The following is a 22,438-nucleotide window of genomic DNA, read 5'->3' on the forward strand; positions in this document are numbered from 1 at the left end:
ACGTAACACAACTTATGCAACATCTTCAATATTTCAAATAAGAACTTGTGATATTTTATAGGGGTCGATTTTCAGACCTCGTCGACCCCCAAAATCCGTTTTCGTTCATGTCGACCCCTGGGAAAACGAAATCGACCCCAGGGGTCAATGAATTGAGGTCAATTCAATGATTTACATTGATGTTTTTTTCCAAATTTAGAACTAATTCTAGGCATGTTGATTCGAAAGGAGCATTGCAATTTAAAACTGTTGTAGGTGGCTACACTATGAATAACATTAAATGAAACATTCGTCTGACATTCGACGCGACGGTGCTGCTGCAAGCATAGACTGCATGTGTAAATTGATGGAGACGTTGACGGAACGTGGACGTTCTTCTCCGTACCGTTTTATGTGAATCGCGTGAATTGCACGGCGATTGCAATGTTTTTTGCAACATTTGCGCGTGCGACAAATCACGAATACGCGACAAGTGAATTTTTATTCTCCATTATTTTATCATTTGTTTATCCGAAAATGAAACAAGTTTGTGTTCAGACAAAATAGAGGTAAATTGAAAAAAAAATGTTTATAAAATTTGAAATAAATCTGTTTAGTAGAACTCGAGATATCGTGTATGCCAACTTGAGAAAGTACATTCAAGAAAAACGCGTTCAAAGTTTCGAATCAAGGTCGTGTAAGCTTAGATAACGCTCCACTAAAATGACCATAACTTAGAACATATCGAAAAACATACTTTGGAATGTCTAAACTTCAGAAACATAAAAAATCGATTTTTTCTATTTTCTAGAAAGAATTTTTAAGATCTAGATCTGATTAAAAATATTCTTACAGTTGCAATGTTTCATACTCAATCGAATAATGTTCAATGTTTATCTTCTGAGAATGTATTTTTCGTGATGCCATGACCGGCCAATACTGGTCAAGAGTGAGAGAAACCGACAGTCACGACACCTCCCACTGGCTTCCGTTTCTGTTTCTCCAAATGGAATGTTTGTAAACACAATAATATACACCGTTGTTGGCCTTTACTCGGAGATATATTCTGAATCTGTCACACTTTTAATCTTCAGATGAAATTCATATTGTGCCGTCCGCCATTTTTCGTTTGATTGATGCTGGGGGATGTGTAGTTTATTTGCTTCGTATATGCGTGTTAATATTAGGCTAATTATCACCATCGGCGAATCTTTCTGGGGGATTCTTTGGCACTTAAAAAAACTTGTGAATTTGAAGAAAATCACAGAGACAACGAGTTTGGCGCCAGAGTGGAAAGGAGTAAAACTTAATAACCATGCTTCCATCTTCTAAGCAGCATCCATGGGGTTCTCTCGCTCGACATCTCATCGTTTAGTTTTCAGCGGCCGGTTTTATGATTTCACTGTTGTGTCCACCTCTCGTTCTGCGATTTTGTTTTGCAAAGGTTCGACCAACTGCATGTGCTTCCCTCACTTGTTTTCAGTTACATTTTTCGGCTCATTTCTTGACTGCACTCATATGAGGCCCATGCCGCTCACTGTCCGTCCCCACAAAGCAGTTCAATCTCACATTCAGCCGCGCGCGCTCACGGTTCGTGTTAAAATTTGTTGTTGAGAATATTATCCTCACAGAAAAGAAGAAAAGCTCACGCTTGATAAGACATCCGATAACGAGTAACAAAAGTGGAGTGAGAAAGTGATAAGGGCCATCGATAAGCGATTAGTATCAAGGGAGTTAAGTAAAAAAAATCACTGCAGAAACACCATCTCAATGTCAGCGGCTGTCAACGCGGCAAAAGCCAAAGTCAACGAGAGCAATGAAGTAATTTTTTATGAAGAATATATATATATATATATTTCTATTTTCGTTTATCATGTGAGATCATTAATATTGTTTTGTCAGAATTAGTCGCGTGGTTTTTTTTCTCTACAATTTCGAATAAGATGGTTAACGGCGACCGTCGCTCTGAAAGGCGGAAAATTGGATGCATTTTCCCTGTTGGCGCTAGTTTTCCCGTCTGCCAAGCGCACCTAGAAAATAAATAGCGCACAGTGACTATTTTTAAGTTGACTCTCTACGAATAAACGGAGTATTTTGCGTACCATGTATAGGCGGCTCACGCGGTATGAAATTCATGTATCAAATCTGCAGGATATTTCCTGTTTATGTTTGACATTAAAAGGTTTGAAAGTTATTATCGTTTTATGAATAGCTGAAGGCGTTGAATTGAAGTTACAATAAATTGTTGTTGAGTAATACATCCCTCCGAAAGTTTCATCCCAATATTTCATGTGTCAAGTTTTTAAATTATCCGCAAGATTGGAGCTTTCCTCTCAGGTATCGGAATCACAATGTGACCTACGCACAGTTTTGATACCCTATGCTGTAGGGTAGGGCGGGGCTAGTCAGTCATTTTTGAATAAATTTGGTTATAACTTTTCTACAATTAGTTTCATGGATATGGTTTGAGTTACAACCAAAATTTCAAAGCTAAAATAAACAAATAGAGTTATCACAGTTCCGTTTTTGTGTGAAGAACTTTCCTCCGATATTATGATGAAGACATTTTCTCGTACCATGTCAAGACTTTTGAAAAAAATCACCTGGCATCCCTGCGACGCACAACCGCTTGCATTTGTTTTGATGACATTTGTACCGTTCGCCCCAAAGTATATAGAAATAGCCTCCAGGTATGCTACATTACTCAATGCATTATTGTGAGTTCTGATATTCAATGATAGCGCTTATTATATTTAATGATAATTTTACAACAAAACATATAAATATGACAATTATATTGCAAGTGGTTTGTGTGGTGGTTGTCTCGTTTCAAATACACTGCGTTTAGCAGTAAAACATATGCCTTCTATATTTGTTTATAGCTTGCGTAATGAAACACAGCATATCTGAAAATTTTATATGCGTTGCTCTCAAACGATCAATTTGTGTGGCCAACTAGCCCCTCTATATATGAAAGAGAATATTCATGAAAATTCAACAAAAATAATTTTAAAAGCGATTTCCATTAACACTTAAAGCTAATACGTACAATAAAGCTTTGTTTTACGTTTGAGCCGCTTTTTTCATGGTTATTTACCAGTTTTGGAACACATTTTATAATGCGCAAACCGTGAATGATTTTTGGCGAAATCGGAACCATGTCCGTATTTTTTAACCTACTTAATAAAAAGTTTTTCCGATTTGCTTATTTTTTTGTATCAGAAATTCGCTATTTTTCATCCATAGATCGCTAATTTTTTGGACGCTCAGATTCCAAGATATCGTCACTGACCAACTAGCCCCGCCTTACCCTACTCATTCGTATGCTGATGTGTATCTCCATCTCATATTGTCTACCAATTGTCTAATTGCTCCCAGTGTTGACTTGATACTCGGAGTAATAAGATCTTAGCGGAACATCTCTTTATGCGTGATGATGATGAGCAAGTACATATTATCCTGGGGGTCAACTTCCATCTGGACCAGTGGCACTCAACCTTTTTACAGAGCAGCCACAAACACGTGTGAGTCAAGGTGTCGCGGGCTGTAAAAAAATAAAAAAAATTGTGGTACCCAAGACTCGACCGCATTGTTAACGTAAGACTCCGAAATCCGGACCAGATCGAATGTGTAGTAGGGAGGCGTTTTCGACAGCAACCGACAGGAATAAATTTTTACCTTTAGTTTTCCACCGAAGAACGCAGCTCTCATCGCTGAAAAATACCTTCATTATTTATTTGTTTATTTTGTCAAACCAGCGTAGACTAAATATGCTGCCTAAATATTACAGTGAAATTTAACTATATCTTATTCTATTCAAATAGTCTTTGAGCATTGACCTTCACATGGTTACATCAATTATTTCACTGTGTTTGTTACAGAGGCTCATCATACGGTTAATAGGACTATATTTGGCATAATTCGTTCTTCGGTAATCTATGTAGAAAATGTTAGGGTTTCTCAGGTGCCTAATCGGTGCGTAAAAATTTAGATTCCCTAATACTTCTTCAGAGTTCCGTTGCGATATGATGTCGATAATAAATAGAATCATGGCAGAGTTCCGACGTTCTTTTAAGCTTTTCATATTGATTAGCATGCAACGTGCCTTGTTTACGAAGTGCAAATAATAAAAATTGTTTTTGTACACAGATTCAATTCTGTCTTCGTGTGAAGATATGTAGAGAGACCATACAATACTACAGTATTCGAGAATTGATCTGACGTATGTAATATACAATGTTTTTATTGTGTAAGGATCGGTAACTAGAGCGTTTGATGAAACTCAACATATTAATTGCTCTATGGATGATTGTATTATAATGATTAACGAAGGTTAGTTTCGAAACTAAGACCACGCCTAAGTCTCTTACTCGTTGACATCTATTGATGGGTTGATTTCCCAGCATTACCATCATCCATTGCATTCAAAGTGAATGTGACAAATTCCAGCAAATTTGTTGCTGTTGATCGTCCTTTGAAAAAACCGTGTTGCTTATTCGTAATTCGCGTCTTTAGTTGTTGAAAAAGTTTTCGGTTTATTAGGGCTTCAAAGAGTTTTGGAATGCAAAAAATAATTGCTACTCCACGATAATTTCTTACATCGGATCTATTACCAAATTTTAATATGGGTACAAGAAAATAGTTTTTCCGTATTTTTGGGAACTCTTCTGATTCCAATGACTTATTGAAAAGCCATAAAAGTGGATGAGTTAATTCAGATGCCAAATTATTTATAAAAACCGGTGGAATTCCGTCAGGACCTGGCCCTTTTGAGACATCAAGCTTAATTAATGCGTCAAAAATTTCAATGTATGTTAGTTTTCTGACTCCAACATCACATGGGAATTCTGGAAGAAATACAAAGAACGATCTCGGTTCTCCTCAGCTGTTTCAATATAAACTTCTTGAAAAAATGTTGCAAATAGGTTGCAATTTTTTTCTGGGTCAATCCCCACGGTATCGTCAAGGTGCATGCGTGATGGAAAACCATTGCTTTTCAATTTTGTTTTTATGTAATTAAAGAAACTTTTTGGGTTAGACTCTATGCTTTATTAAGTTGTAATCTTCAAAAGCAATTTTAACAGTTGAGTTGAGCTGTTCGCAAATGTTCAGATATTTTTCGAGTTTAGCGTTAGATTTGTATTTCTAATAAATTTTATGTGCCTTCTGTTTTTTATTTTTCAGATTCTTTATGTTTTGATTAAACCAAATCGAATACTTTGTGTTTTTATTTTTCCTTTTTCGTCTAGTTGGTATCTCCTCCTCTATAATTTCATTGATCATCGAGTACCCTAATTGATTGGTAATTTGCTTTAGTGTATTCAGAGACTTCCCCTAATTCATAATCAAATGGTTTTTGGGTGTTATCTATAAATATAGAATAAATATATATGTGGAAGGCTTCATTTTTCCAAAGTGGAGTTAATCTTTGGTCATATTTGTCAACAAAAATCCAAGAAACATTTCTGTCGATTATGAACATTGTTTATTTGATTCAACCCAAGACCGGCTATTTTATCAAAAATAAATTGCAGAGTCTTATTATCACCAACAACTGGAAGCAAGATAAATTCATTGTCCGCAAAATCCGCATGTGATAAAGTCCGCATTTCGTTGATTGAAATCTCTGTATATATGGATTTTTGATTCTGGTGCCAAGGAAGATAAAATATTTTCAGCAACTTCGAAGAATTTCTCATACCAACTAATTTGAGCACGATGAGGGGGGAAGTAAACAGATGCAAATATATGTATCTCTCCCGCAATAAGTGCTTTGACCAACACTTGCTCAAACCCGTCGAATTCTCTTGTTGAAATATGTTCTGAAGCGACCACATGACAGCCGCAGTTAGGCTTTACAAATGACCTTTCTCAAGGCCGAGTGTTTAGTTTCCCAAATTGACCCTTTTTCACGAATGACTTAGACGGAAGAAACGAATGAACTGAGAAAGTCTGAGAGTGTGAGAAAGTCTGAGAGCGTGAGAAAGTCTTAATAATCCAAAGCATCGTCATTGATGGGGGCTTACCAGAGGGGGTCCGGTGACGAAGGATTTTTTTCCGCTTCCTAGAGCGGCCCAAAGGATCGAAAGTGAATTTTCCAGCTTACGATCTCAGCCACGAACTGAGATTAACCGCATCGCAATTCTCGCGCTATTTTCGGACACCTTTTATAAATCGTTGCGAAGATTTCGAACATGCACTAATTCACGATGCTGATTTTATTTATTCATTTTCTTCAGCGATGTAATTTTTTATTTCATTCCTTCAGCGATGTAATTTTCTTCAAAGACACCTTTTTCGATTTAACAATTTCAAAATTGGTTTAATCACCGTTCACGTTTATACAAATGGATTGGATATAATATCGGATCTGATCTCTTTCTCGGTCGGAATTCAACTGGTCTGTGTGGAGATAAAAGAGGTTTTTTTCGCTTCTCTATTGCGTAAACCACTTTTTGCTGGTTGGATAGTTGGTTGACCTTTTAACGCGGTACAAAAGTTTTTGGACACTTCATTTAAATTTCGTTCAGTCATCATTACACCAATATATCCGAACACGCTCCAAAATTCACAAAAGCTTTCTTACAGCGAAAAATTTAGAAAAAAGTTTTGATTACACTATTCTAGAATGCATCGACATTTTTAAAATTTTGTAGCATTGGAAAAAGGCGATGGGTTTGAAACATTTGAAGATGGGTGACATGCTTCATTCTTGTTCTCGCGAGAACAATTCACGACATTTGTGTCAATACACTTAGCGCACTCAGTATGTATCACGAATATTCTTCTCTTGCTAGACACAGTGAGGCTCGAGGTGATTGGATGTTTGTTCCCCAAACTTCGTTATTTATTGATAACGTATAAAATCAACTGTTCGTACGAATGATTCAATTATACCCAACCAATCACCACATAACAATATGAATACCGACACGACACTCCCTATTTACTATTTCTCTTCAGATTTGCTTCTGCCCGTCAGTGCAAGCTCTGCACTACTTACTACTCGCATATTCTGAGAATACATTCTGAGGCGAAAAGTTTCGCACATCCGTTCAACACGGTAGCAAAATTGAAACTAAGGTTGGCTAGGACGAGCACAATATTTATTTATGTATTTAGTTTATTTATGTATTTATTCATCTGACTTTTTTGGGGGTCTCCGTATCCACATTGGTTGCGCATTCGCTTAGTAAGCGATCAATCGTGAGTTCAAAACTCAGGGCTCTCATTGACCATCTTTGTGTTAAAGGGCGAACACGAAATTATTGCGACACATTCAACAGGCCATAACTTTTTTACCATGGGGTAAAAATCAACCAAATTTTGCACACTTTCTCATTGATGTGTATTGTCTGTCAAACTGTCAAGCTGTCAAACTCGAAGTCGTGTTTCTCGATTCAACGAAAATGGAGGTGAACCAACGCGAGTCGAGAGAACAAATTCTTTCCAAACACCAGGAATTTCCTGACCTGTCGCACCGGCAGTTGGGAAAAATGTTGAACATTCACCATTCAACCGTCTGCTGAGTGTTGAAGCGGTTCAGGAGCGGTTGACGTTGGACCACGGCAAAGGAGCTGGAAGAAAACCGGGACCGGAGAACAAAAAGACGGAGGGAAAGGTGAAGCGGATGATTAAAGCAAATCCCAACGTCTCAAGCCGTGATTTGGCTAAAAGGATCGGCATGTCGCAGAGCTACGTCCAGAATGCAAAGAAGAGAGCTGGACTACATACATACAAGATACAGAACTTCCCAAACCGCGATGAGCGGCAACAATCGACGGCTAAAACTCGGGCACGGAAGCTCTACGAGAAGATGCTGACAAAATATGGCTGCTGTGTCATGGACGAAAAACGTATATAAAAGCCGATTTTAAGCAAATTTCGGGGTTGGAGTTTTTCACCGGCAAGAGCAAGTTCGATGTGGACGACAAATTTAAGAAGAAGAAAGTGTCGAAGTTCGCCACCAAACTGTCCGTAGCTCGGTGGAGCAGTACTGGGCAATAATGAAGCGGGAACTTCGGAAGAACAAGATGACAGTCAAAGACGGGAATGACATGTTAAGAAAATGGAAAAAAAACTGAGAAACTGGTACCGGATGACACTGTAAAGACTTCGATGGAGGGCATCAAGCTAAAATGCGTTCAGTTTTACACCCAAGGGTTCATCGATTAACTTTTCTTTTGATTTTTGAAGTAAATATATGTATGAAACTACCCTAAAATTTTGGTTTGATTCTAAACATTATAAGAAAATTGGCATGACATTTTCGGTGTCGCAATAATTTCGTGTTCGTCCCTTATTACAGAATAACTATGTCCACGCAACAATTATCAGCGATGGAGATCGATCCACGGTCGAAATAAGATCGATTCATCCATACAACTGCTCTGCTCTGCAAGACACATCGGGCTGCTGTTCTATAAATAACTCAACAATGATCAATCAATTGTCTCCGTTGTCCGGATAATGGAAGAACAGAAGAAAAACTTTTACGCCTACATGGCTACTGTGTAAATGTGTACCATATGCAATGATATAGAAGGGAATACTCTAACGTGCTAATTATAGATATGATAAACATGTTACATGTACACGATTAAAATTCGGCTCTATTACAGCTAAAATGCTAATGAGCATAAAATGAACAAAAGGGATAAAAAAAAAATCAGACTTTTATCTGTCCTAATGAAATAAGAAATATGATTGGGGAAAGCCAGAAAAGGCGTAAAAAACCCACATTCATCCATCCATACATCAACCGTTGACCAATCTTGACTTCAATGGACTTTATAGATGTGTGTGATTTCATTAATATTTATAGATTTTTGTGATTTCAATAGTTCACTTTCAAAGCAGTTATTGGGCTATGGAAGAAAGTTTTTGAATCAACAAGTAACATACATCACTCATACACTCTTAATCTTTCGAAAATGATTGTCATACCACTTCGTTCAGCCAACATTACGGCTCAAATCGCAAAACTTGCTCCACTGTGTGCTATATCCATCATCCATCTTTCCTTTGTACCGTGCAGGTGTGCCTGACATCAGCATTGAGAAAGACTGCTGTCTGCTAGTTGAAGCGAGACTGTGACGTGAATAATGATGATCATGGTTTGAATTAACTGCTTAAATGGCGAAAACGTGCCCAGTGGAACTTTTGCGTTTCAACGTAGATGATAACTAGCGTCGTTTTTATTAGTACTTAGTTGAGATTTCTTATGTTCAATAACACGCCTTGAATGTATTTAGAGTGGCATGCTCGAGAATACTCGTATACCAGTACAAGTCGGGAGAACGTTCTTCCGACCTGCGCTGGACGGAGGACTTTGTAAGAGTAGAAATCTAAGAAACCAAACCTCGGCATGATAATGTGTGCGCTGGTTTGAATTATATGGGCTTTAAAATTGTCAGTTTCTTTTCTCCTACGCTTAAAAATTTTAGGAATATAATTTTTGACCAATTTGGAAAACTGAACTAAACTCTCAGCAATTTGGAAAATCTCGCAACCGTCTGATCAATAGGCGGGTGACTAATGAATTCTGAATGCTGTGAAATTGCAAATAGCTTGTTCACACTCAATAATTGAGAACTGATGGAGCATAAATTGCAATATTTATTCTATCCACATGGTGCGTCGAACGAACAATTTGTATTTCTTAAAAACGTGCTCTGTTTTCTGATTTAGCACCATAACTGAAAGCCATAGTTCTACGTCAAAACAAAAACTAGATAATGGTTTCTAGAGTTTTCATTTTTGTTACACGTACAATTTTGTTAAAAATAAACTAACATCAGATGGGCCATCCTGAAAAGCCCGTCAGGCCACAAGCGGCCGCAGTTTGAGTTTGAGTTGGTTGTAACAATTGCAGCTTGCTACTTTCGTGAAGATGTCTTCGGGTTGTGGTAGTGGACGCTGGTCAGGTTCTTAAACGCTGTTCAAGCCCGTGGATAAGTCAGCACAAATGCGGATGATGCCATTTAGTTTTCGCACAACCACGATCGGTGCGGTCCATTCGGAGAAGTCAACCGGAACGAAGATATCTAGGTTTTCGTGAAAGTATCTGATTTTCGTCTTCCACGGAGCTCTGTCTACTGTAGATCGCGCTTGGGAGTATGCAATGCGCGGGTTTTCACCTTGGGAGTATGCTATTGCAGTGGTTGGCGATCTTTTCGAATAAACCGCTGACTTTACGGCAGAATAAGCTAAATGTCCCACAACCCAAACAACTCAATGTTCTGGAACTCTTCAATTGTTTTCTTTAAGATTGTGTGCGCACTGTCGTTAAGTTTGGTGATGAAGCGCATGTCGGATAGGAATATCTTTAGGTGATTACAGTCTGCACATAGGGGAAGATCGGGCAAGACACCCGTGTTAAGCAAAACAAGATGAAACATGTATTTTTACTATATATTTCAACGTTTCTTCACATCCATAACGTAGCCACGACTGTTTTCTTTGTAATGAATTGAGCAAGAATGATTACGAATAGGCAAACCAACTGAAATGACGAGAATTCTAAACGCATTCATATTACACCATTTTTGAGTAAGCGAGGTAAGATGCACAAATGCGTGTCCAAAATGCACCACAACAACGTGTCAAAATGCCAAACGACATCGAAGCGTTCATTTTGGATAATTCTTGATTCGCTGCTCATACCTTCCGCTTCGGAATGATTTCGAATTTTCGAGGTATTTTTGTTGTCGAACCGAAAACGCCGAGGAATTTTAAATCCAAAATTTTTGTTTATAATTGTACCCGTAGCTGACCCGGCAAACTTCGTCTCGCCCAAAATTTGTTTTTTGTTATCAATACCTTCAAACATTCACGTTTTTTATTAACGCAAGTTCTGTTCATGTTCAGAACTGTTCATTGATTGATCTTCTAATCGACCCTGTTGAATTTACCTTTTACTATAAAATTCCTAGAACTTCTACCAAAACTCATCATTATAATATCAGATTATTTTCTGACACAATTCTCGTTCAAGATTTTTCAACCACTTACAAATAATATAGGGTTGGGGAAAAAGAAATGTAGTATTTCAGATCGAAATTTGACGCTTTATTTAACATTCTTAAAATTATCCAATTTAAGTCAAATATGCGCCGTTTTGTTCGCAAACTTGTTGCCATTTAGAAGGCAACTTCAGGCAACGATTTTCTTGCTTGCTTGGACTCCATCTTTGACGCGCTTTAACTTGAGACTGAAAAGGACAATCACAACACTGTCAAAACGACACTTGTAGCACATATTGTCGTCTTTAAATAGCCGTATAGTATGACCCGATGCGATAAGTACAACACAAGATATGTTTAAGTGTTGCCATATATTGACAATATACGACATTCCTTTTTCCCCAACCTAATATGTTTCTCCGTTACTTGGAATAAATGTTTGATACAGAAAATATGATAGAAAAAAGACAGTCCTAAATCGGACAATTCCTTCCTCGAGTTTTGCCTTCATCAACATGTTCGGCAATCCATTTTATTGGTACAGATAGAAGAAGATGAAGATATTTCACTAGCGCAAACATCAAATGGACCAACAACGCTTGTCACTGTAATTGTAGAACATATGGGAATGCAATTTTTCGAATTTTCCCTTTTTCCTTCAGACTTTTCCGAAAATTTTCAATTGTCATGTTTGATTGGAATATTTTTGGTTGAAATATGTGTAACATTTTTATGGGACCCCCTCTCCATTCCAGAGGACGGAGGGGTGTCATACCATCACAGAAACATTTCTCATACCAAAAAACCCTCACATTCCAAATTGTGCTTGATTAGTTCTCGAGTTATGCAGAAGTTTGTATTTCATTGGTGTGGCAGCCCCCCTTAGAGAGGGGGGAGGAGTGTATCCATCATAGAAACGTTTCATGCCCCCTAAAACCTTCACATGCCAAATTTGGTTCATATTTCTTGATTAATTCTCGAGTTATGCAGAAATTTTGTGTTTCATTTGTATGGCAGACCCCCCTCCTCAGAGTCTCAGAGAGTTTGAGTCAGGGTTTCAAACTATCACGAAAACCTTCCCCGGCCCCAAAAACCCCTACATACCAATTTTCATGTCGATCGGTTCAGTAGTTCTCGAATCCATAAGAATCAGACAGACAGACAGAAATCCATTTTTATATATATAAATTAATTTGTGCCGCTGTTCATAAATATATTGCTACGTGCCACTGTTAACAAATGGGCTGCCAGTCTTTTGGCCGTTATATTTTTGGGTTTTCATTTTGATTCTTAAATTTGTATTATTCTTAATTTAGTAGTAAGAGACATTGAAATGATTGTGTTCGTTCTAGTTTTTATTACATAATATAAGAAAAGATATGTGAAAATGGTTTTATGCTTTTCAGAAAACATGGGCATAAAACAATCGAAGAAAATATCTGGGTGTTTTGGTAACACTGGAACTGATTAACTCTTTATTAATCTCCATACTGGAACGATGTGCCCCATTATGAGATGAATTAGAAAATTGCATTTTGATATAAAAAATGAATTTTCAACATTTTTTCATTCAAAATTATTTAAATTACATTTATAATAAAAAAAAGACGTTTTAAGCACAGAAAAATCCTGTCGATTACTGTGTTTTCCATGATTTTTCATGGCGGTGCGTTTTACCCAGAGTTCCCCTAAAGACGGGCGATTTGAACTGCTCTTCCGAGAAGTCTCCCAACTTGAAGTTCCAACACGTCTCATTTACTTTCAAGGAATATGAAACAAGACCTTCGGAATCGTCCCTGGTTGTATGTAAAGATAGTTTTTAGTTCCTCGATGGTTTGTTTTAAGAACTTCGACTCTTTCGATGGAATGAACCTCGTGTACCATTCTATTGATGATGGGCAATAAGCTGATACGAGAGCTTTTACCAAGAATTTTTAGTGATTTATAAGCTGGTAGTACCCGAAGAATAGAATGAAAAATCTCTCGACCCAACAGGAACTAGAATATTGATTTTTAAGAGTTAACATTATTATGGAAACTGGTACCGGTACACTTTGTGTATGAAAGTGTAACTCAAACTTGTTGATGGTATGAATCCTTTACTAACTTTTTCAAATCGTTCCCGGAAGCAAAAACAATTTCGAGCAATAAATGTTACCGACGGGATAACTTGAAGAAAACTTATTCGCTATCGTTGAGCAAATTTCGACTCTTATCTGTTGTATGAAAACGAGATAGCAGGTAGCTACCCGTAGCCATATATCGGAAAAAATTCGTCATCAATCTTATCAGCTCGGTTCTTTATCTAAAATGCTGCCCTATCAAATCTAATCGTTTCTCAAAAATCTAAGTTTCATTTCAGTCTGCCTCCATTGGTCACGGCCGATTTGCGTCTCACTATTCGGATTCAGCATGCGGATATTAGCCAAATGTTTCAGAAATTCGGCGGCTGACGAATAAAAATCATACAAAATTCCCGTGGAAGTCGCGCGTGATTGTGAAAGATAGTGTGCTTGGGGCCGCTATTTACAAAGTGTGTGACACATTGCCACTTGGCGAAGATCACCGTTGCCACCCCCGCTTCGCGTGTTGGAAACCGTGTGTAATTTTAGCATCAACAAAGTCACCAACAAACGAGCGTTCGTTTTTATTTGTTTACCGTCGATACGGATGTGTATGTGTGTGTGGGTGTATGTGTACCGATGATCAACAGGTTCAAAAGTCATTTTCGCGTCTTTCGGAGGACGGAGAGGAAAAATCACTACCACACAAAGATTCGTGTATCAACTGAGTCGGCGAAAAGTCGACGAAAGTTTCACCAACACCGCTTCGCATGTGCTGGCACCCGACTTAGCGGTGGAAAACAAATGTGAATTATGTTTGGTTCCATGAATATGTCAATATTTTTTGCCGATGAAAAATGTTTTGTCGAAATTCGCCCACTCACTCAGCTGCGGTCGAAAACAACAGTTGTAAAGAGTAGTGAGCAGACAGAAGATGGAAATGTGTCATCTGGAAAATGTTATTCTGTATTGTCATGTCATGGACGCGTTGGGGAAGTTTCTTTCAGAATACTGCGAAAAAAATTCTGTAAATGTGATTTTGATTGTTTGTATTAATCATTGTTGTTTTCCCAAATGTACATTGGACAAGTAGCTCGCTGTCTTTTTGGTGGATCCCGGACAAAATTACCAACGACGCAGTTCTGAAAGTTCGTTTAAACGAACTTAATCTATTAACGACTCATTCTAACCTTCCTACTGACTACCCATCAATGTCTGCTCTCATAGTCTATCCCATCATTCCAAATATGTTTTATTTCTGTTGTTATTTAGTGAAGTCGAGCCTCAGAACAGCGGTCAGTGTTATTGCGTGTTTTTGTGGTTTTACGGTCGAACTGATTGTGTATATTTAGTAGTGAAATCAAGCTACCGTTTCCAGTTTTTTTTATCAAACACAGAGAATTTGATACCAAATTTTCCAAGATACCAAAATTTCCAAATGGTTTTCTAAGTTTTCTAGAGCGTCCTCCCAGAGGCCGCAGCTTCGGCGAGTTTAGAGGGTATTTGTCTTTGGATACGTCTTGCACGGTGTTAATGGTATATTCCCCTTTATTCCGCGCGGCGAATGACGTGAAATTGCAAAGTTTCTTCCTTTATTATGAAACTTTACTTTTCAGCATCTATATTATACCCGCGTTGATAACATATGAGAAAACGACTTCAAATCTTACCTAAGTGAAAACCTATAGTCACGCCATTCGCCCGCAGGAATATCTTGACTTTAGTCCTTTTATGTCACTCGCCGCGCGTAATAAAGGGGATTATCTCTGACCGCAGGATTATCGCAGTGACAGAGAGCTAGGTTTGATCAAAACAAATTCGAAAAAGGCAACAAGCGTTTTTTGTAAATGGTCCTTTACCTAAATATGATGTTCACAATGTTCACAAGTCATGAAAATATCATTTTCCAGCCTACATGTGTTAAACTCTCCTTTTCCTGTAACCGTTTAAAACTATTGATCTGAGGCAGCTTGAAACTCGCCTTGATGCTTTTTTCAAGAAGTGAGGAACACTCTACCAGCCTTATCTAGGAAGGGTTAATCCATACGTTGGGTGGGGCTCTTACCTACTAAAACCAAGCCCTCTATTCGTAGGCTAGGCCATTCGCCTTTTCGTATTCCCCCCGGGACCACATCTAGGCGACTATTTCGGGAGGCGGCTCATGCACCTCTGCTGTCTGCAACACTGAATAACGTTGTTTATACTCTTCTTATTCTTTCTTCGTTCCATTCCATTCAATTCCATTCCATTCCGTTCACCCTTCGAGACGTACACCGATTAGGAATTGCCTTCCAACTTGACTCGCAATCCGTCACAGTCACCCTCGCGGGATTTCTCTTCCCAACAGTGTGCCGACTAGGCAGTGCCTTCCGTCATGACGCGCACTCCGTCACAGCTACTATCGTGGGGTACCATCCGTTAGAGCAATCCTCGCAGCTGTATCCCACGTTTTTCACCTTGAATAGTCAGGCGTTGTCAGCACGCTGGTCGGCCCTTCACTCCGCTGTAGCTCGGACATGATGTATACGAAGCTACATGTCTGGACATGCCTGAAGCAGCGTTTGTAGCATTCGCTCTCTTCCACCAGAGTGATGCAGATAGGAATCATCCCGGCGATTACACACACACAGTTTCCGACGAAATGGTGCTATACGCGCTTACGACTGGCATAGCCATGAGCCAGCCAACCTGGCAGGGCCACCGTACCTCAGTATAGACGAAGATACACTTATCAAAAGGTGCCACGTGCTGCTGCTTCATAACTCCGAGGTATTTCACTGCCCGCCTCGGAAGGATGGTTGTCCTTCGAACGAAGCTTCTTCCAGCAGCACTGTTTTTCGATTGCTCATTAACAGCACCTCGGTTTTCCACTTCCTGGAGCGTCTCGCCAATTACCGTTGTTACGATGTCGTCCGAAAAGCTCCTGATCTCCACACCTTTGGGTAACTTCAGCCTTAGTACACCGTCGTACATCGTGTTCCAAAGCGTTGGACCTAGAATGGAACCTTGTGGAACTCCCGCGGAGATGTTCTTCAGAATCTGTCTCATGTCTGTGTTGTATACCAGGATCCGATTTTGGAAGTAACTCATTAATATCCTGTACAGATAGCCAGGGACCTTCAATCTGTGAAGCGCCTCGGCGATTGCCTCCCAGCTGGCACTATTGAAGGCGTTCTTCACATCGATCAAAATCACCGCGCAGTAACGATCACCTCTTTGTTTTGGTTTAAGCCATACATGAGCCTTCTCGATAACTGTTCGAATAGCGTTCACTGTTGACTCTCCTTTTCGGAACCCGAACTGCGTTCGAGACAATCCGTGATCACCCTTCGTATATTTCACCAATCTGTTGAAAATAACTCTCTCCAAGAGCTTTCTAAAGTATCCAACAAACAAATAGGTCTATACGATGGTGGCTTTCCTGATTTCGAAAGCAGCACCAACTTTTGAATCTTCCATTTCACAGGGAAGAGACCGTCATCCAGTCATTTCTGCAGCACAATCCTGAGCATGTCAGGGAAAGGGAGGATCGCCGATTTCAAAGCCACGTTGGGAATTCCGTCGGGACCGGGTGCTTTTTTCACCTTTAAACGTTTTGCCACCGCGATGAGTTCTTCGTTGGTGACTTGTGCGTTCTCGGCTTCTTCCTAACCGTACAGTGTGGGTGGCCACGTCGGTGGGTCGTGTTTTTCCGGACATAATTCCATGGGAGTAGCCACGGAGTTTCGCCATCACGATTCGATATGCTTCATCCTAAAGATTTCCGTCGACGTCTCGACACAGTTTCCTATAGCAGTTTGATTTGCTCCTACGTATCTCCAATTTCAAGGCGGCTCTGGTCGCTCGGAACAACGCGCTGTGCTTCTCTTTTTCTACATTGGTTCGTGCCCTCTCTCTTCTTCCGGCTGTAGACAGTTAGTGCGGAGGACGCTGAGTGTTTCGTTCCACCAGTAGGCTGGACGTCGTTTATTCATCGGGTCCAGTCTTCTCGGCATCGCTGTGTCGCATGGCCTCACCAATGTTTCTGTCAGCTCGTCGGCGCTCAGACTAGGAGTTCTGCTGTCTATGCGTAGTGCTTTGACGAAAAGATCCTTGTCAAAAACCTTTGTCCTCCACTTTCGCTCACAGGTTCTTGTTCTCCGTACCACCGCAGGATTCCGTTGGTCAACACTATACAGAATTGCATGGTGGTCGTTATGAGTGTATCCCTCCGAAACTCTCCACTTCGTGTTTGCCGCCAGTGGCGGACTACATCGATGATGGATTCGCGACCGTCCTTTCGAAAGGTGCTGCTGGTGCTTGAAGTTTCCTTCGATGATGACTGGTTTTCGGCCGTTAACCTTATCCGTGAGCACGTCCAGCATCTCGTGAAACTGCTCCGCTGACCATCTTGGGGGTGCATGAAGATTCCGTTGATTTTGACGATCACGAAACCTTCCTGTGAGCTCTCTACCAATCCTTGGATGAGGTACCTTCCCATCACCAGTATTGCAGCCATCTCTGCTTTATCCGCCTCCCAGTTTCCGTTTTTGCGAGAAGCTCGATACGGTTCTGCAATCATTGCAACGTCACACTTAGTTTCAATTGTTGACTGCCACAACAATTGCTGTGCTATGTCGCAATGCTTAAGGTTGATCTGGGTAACCTCCATTACTGTGAACCTGCCATCGTCTTTTTCTACACCGGACATTTGAAGCTACCTGTGACGTGGTCGTTTCCGTCCTCCTCACTTCACAGCATGCACCTCGGTTGATTTGTGCAGTCTCTAGCAACGTGACGGATTGTCATCGGCACACCACCAAGGTCACATTGTGACTGCAACGCACTTTTCAGTTTCTCCACAGTCGTGATCTCGTCCAGATACCGGCACTCGATGGTTGACTCTTGGGAGAGAGCTCTCACTTTCTCCTCCTCGCCTAATGACTTCTCTACGAGTTGTTTGAAAGCAGAGCTCTCAACCGCTGGATCTTTTTTAAGATCGAAGAGTATCTCGCTTTTCTGCGTGTGCCTAGTTTTCACGACGTTCTCGCCAAATGTCTGTAACTCCGGATCGTCTCTCACTCTCCGAAGGATTAATGCGTACGACACCCCTGCTGACATTTCAACGGTCAGGGCATCGCTCCATTCGAGGCCCGGGTTTCTTCTTTTCCTGTTTCACTTTTTGGCATAGGACTATGTCATTGATTTTTATAAAGGGGGGGTCACTCTACGAAAAATGTAATGATTCTTTAAGAGTTTTCAAACGCATATTCCGCAAAATCGTTATTTTGATGTATGTTATGTTATGGTTCCCGGAATAAATCGCCACAGAAAACGACTGCAACAGAAACCACCGCTTATAAAATGTGTAGTAGGCTATAAATATTGTGGCGCGGTATTGTATTTCAAAACAAGAATTAACCGGGCAAACGTATCGCCCCAGGCAAACGTAACGCCCCGGGCAGACGTATACCGTCCGACGCTCGCTAGAGCTCGGTCGGACATTGCTAAAGGATCGTATCCTATGTTTCAAACTAACCGGGCAATCAGTGGATCCCAGGTTTGCGTGCGAGACACCGCCGCTTCCGACGGCGGGTCGGCGGTGGACTCGGATTGCGTCATCTTGGCGGCATGGGCCGCCTCGATTCCTTATCCTCGCCAAATGGGGACTTCGTCCCCATTACATTGTCCTCAGAATAAATTTCGAAAAACGAGAACAAGAGAATAAATTTATAATAGAAATGTGAGGCACATGATGTTTTTCCCGCGCCAAATATTTCTAGCCTACTACACTTTTTCTAAGCGGTTGTTTCTGTTGCAGTTGTTTACTGTGGCGATTTATTCCGGTCACCGTTATGTTATATACCATTAGACCGGAAGTTTATCTAGCATTTGAAACATTTGAAACATGAACAGTGAATATAGTAAAAAAAGTAAACAATTTGACGATTAAAATGGGTATGCTATTTCGATTCTACTAGCCACTCCTTTTCCCACACAACGCAACAAGCAAGTTTGTTGCCTACATACGGGCGTTAGCTCACATTGCGAGTGGATGCGTATCACGAGTTACTCTTCATTTTTCGGACAAACGTGCATTTATAAGTTGGCAGAATCAATGGAGGGATGATCTTGGAAGATGGTTACTCAATTATCCTCAAAATTCAATCAATTCGGGCTCAATTCACGTCTTTATCGTCTTCCTACTAACGACAATTTATATAAGGGGCTGTCCACATACCACGTGGACAACTTTAGGGGGGGGGGGTTGTTGGGGTGTTGTAGGGGGTACGAAAATGTTCACGATTGTCCACGGAGAGGGAGGACGGGGTTCAGATAATGTCCACGTGGATACATAAAATGAATATTTTTGAAAATACATTGATACCCATAATCAATAATGAATAAAATCTGCTCTGCATTTTTATCAAATTTCAATCTTGCCGCCCCTTGCGAGTACTCCGTATTTATCAATAAGAGACCATATTTTTCATATTGTTGAACTGTTTCGCTGAAATGTGTATTTTGAGAGTAACGCACATGAACTGAGAGTGATGGATTTATTTACATTGGCAGAAGAGGATCATACATTCCGCCAGGACGAAGATACCACCAAAGTATGTTAGAATCTTGTAATTTGAAAAGTGCGCAATATAGTTTTCTTAGGTACGAGTTTTGTTGTTGTATCTGTCTTCTGAGAACTCCAAAGGTGATGAACCGAAGGAAACATATGAACAACAAATCACCTGGTGAAGCTTGGTCACGTAGAACGCTACAATATATCGGTTCCATACTTTTGCGTCTTGTTTCTGGTGAGATTGGAAAGGAATTCCGTTTTATGTGCTTCTACAGAGCTTTGATAGATTCTAACAAGAACTGCTTATAACTAAACGAAACTAAAGTCCAGAATAAACTAACAGAATTAGCCAATAAAATAGACGTCATATTCCATCAGGACAATGTCAATCTTCCTTCTCTTTGACAACCCGGCCGAAAATGTTATGTTTCACTTCTCAGGCAAACCTAACATTTTCGGCCAGGTTGTCGAAGAGAAGGAAGATTGACATTGTCCTGATGGAATATGACGTCTTTTCACCCGCCATCATCACCAGATATTGCACTTTCCGGTTATCAATTTTTCAGGCCACTTTTCTTGAGCGCAATAATTTCGACTCATTGGGTAGCATGGAAAAGAACCTTGTCTAGTTTTTTACGAGAAAACAAACAAGTATTGGGAGGTTGGGCTTTGGAATTGCGGAAGGATCGATTCATCAATACCCTACACTGTGTAAACTAGGCATAAGAATTAACCAATCAATATTTAAAAAAAAACTTCGCAAAGAAACTTGATGTTTGGAAGCCACATGAATTATAGTGAATTATCGCTACATTTTGTAAATTTTTGACTGAATTTTCATCAGAAAATCGATCACGGTGTATAGAAATAAAATACGATAAATACGATATTGTTCGCAAAGATCATGGGATAAGCAAGACAAACCACTGCAAATAACATCAAAGCCAGGATTACACAAAAAGGGACGCGGTGTGTATGGTGGAACTGGAAGCGAATCTCCGATTATGAGGAGTTACATAGCCAAAAGGTTAATTCAGTTTTGTACGGTTCACAACTGGATAGATTTCACGAGGCGATTATGGAAGAAACCACCAGAATCGATCAACAGAAAAGTGTCACATAAATCTTTGATGACGCACCAAAAAATTAGGGTGATTAGTTGGGAAGTTTTGATGCACCCATGGTTTAAAGGGTGTGTCACATCAAATTGCATCACGGAAAAAACGCTGTAGAAATTCGCCCAGTAGACCGATCCTTTTGAAAATTTTAGACAGTAAAATAAAAACTATTAAACAACTTTTGGCATTTTCTTTTTATTCATACATCGAGCCCAAGCACGTATGCTCGCACCTTCCTCTTTACCCCGTCCATAAGGTTCTGTACAACGTCAGGTTGTAGTTTTTTTTGAACAGAAATCCATTTTCTCTTGAAGTCCGCCTCCGATTTGACAACTTTTGGGTTCTGCCGGAGGGCCTGCTCCGGCGCGTTGGGCGGGTTCATTTCCTTTGGCACGAAGGTGACCCCGTTGGCTTCGTACCACTCCAACACGTCCTTTGAATAGTGGCACGAAGCGAGATCCGGCCAGAAGATGGTCGGGCCCTCGTGCTGCTTCAATAGTAGTAGTAAGCGCTTCTGTAGGCACTCCTTAAGGATAACCTGCCCGTTTACCGTGCCGGTCATCACGAAGGAGGCGCTCCGCTTTCCGCAAGAGCAGATCGCTTGCCACACCATGTACTTTTTGGCAAACTTGGATAGTTTCTGCTTGCGAATCTCCTCCGGAACGCTGAATTTGTCCTCTGCGGAGAAGAACAACAGGCCCGGCAGGTGACGAAAGTCCGCTTTGACCTTGTATGTACGCAGGCCCTCCCGCTGCTTGGTCCGCTGGACGAATGAACTTGACAAATTCAGCTTATTGGCGACATCCCGGACCGAACTTCTCGGATCACGTGTAAACTGCTTAACTACGCGCTTGTGATCTTTTTCACTGGCGGAGCATCCATTTTTGCCGTTCTTCACCTTCCGGTCGATGGTTAGGTTCTCGAAGTATCGTTTTAGTACTCTGCTGACCGTGGATTGGACGATTCCCAGCATCTTACCGATGTCCCGATGTGACAACTCTGGATTCTCGAAATGAGTGCACAGGATTAATTCACGACGCTCTTTTTCGTTCGACGACATTTTTCCAAATTTACGAAAAATTGACAGTGAAGCATGGCCAACGTGATCTATACACTCTTATCTGATTATAAGCGAAAGCTGAAGATAAAATTCCGAAAAATTAAATTTCTCCAGCGTTTTTTCCGTGATGCAATTTGATGTGACACACCCTTTATTCCAGACCTTGCAAACATATTTGCGATCTATTAAGAAATGATCGAGTTATAAGCGTCCGAAATTTTTAGACGTAGTCCTACATCAAAAAAACATTCAGAAATTAAACAGAAAAACGCGAATACTTTTTAAATGACCCAATACATTCGAATAATTGTGTGTCTGTAAGAATGATACTTTGGATTTTTTCCCTTAAAGTCGGCACGAATTCGGGAACAACCTAATATTTTCCAAGTCTTACGAGGTTGAACAGAAAAATCATTGGAAGATGAAGCCAGCGATCACGATACAGGTTTATTGTTCATTTGAGCCGCCGTTTGTGTGTTAAACAAACTAACACTACATAATTTAATACGACATTCTTATATCTTGAACAGCATGATGATACCGATATCGATTTTTTATCACTGCTGCTTTGTCTCGCGATTCCAATAACGATTTTGTAATGCAGCCCTAGATTTCATTATCTGATTTTTTTTGAAAACATATAACGGTTCGGCTGAAAAGTATATAAGGTAACACAGTAAAACGATTTGCAACTTTTC

The 22,438-nt window shown here is 40.2% G+C and overlaps 1 protein-coding gene across 1 annotated transcript in view; it reads left to right on the forward strand.

The window, feature by feature from the left end:
* Positions 1-1,536: 1,536 nt before the first annotated feature.
* The window catches only part of LOC129771581 (calcium-binding protein E63-1), a 236,331-nt gene continuing 215,429 nt past the window's right edge, over positions 1,537-22,438 (forward strand). The window contains exon 1 of the mRNA XM_055775369.1: positions 1,537-1,800. Within this exon, the coding sequence (XP_055631344.1) occupies positions 1,750-1,800 (51 nt within the window). The 5' untranslated portion in view covers positions 1,537-1,749. The remainder of the gene's footprint in view (positions 1,801-22,438) is intronic.

This window comes from Toxorhynchites rutilus, chromosome 2 (assembly GCF_029784135.1).
Source record: "Toxorhynchites rutilus septentrionalis strain SRP chromosome 2, ASM2978413v1, whole genome shotgun sequence".
Lineage (NCBI taxonomy): Eukaryota > Metazoa > Arthropoda > Insecta > Diptera > Culicidae > Toxorhynchites > Toxorhynchites rutilus.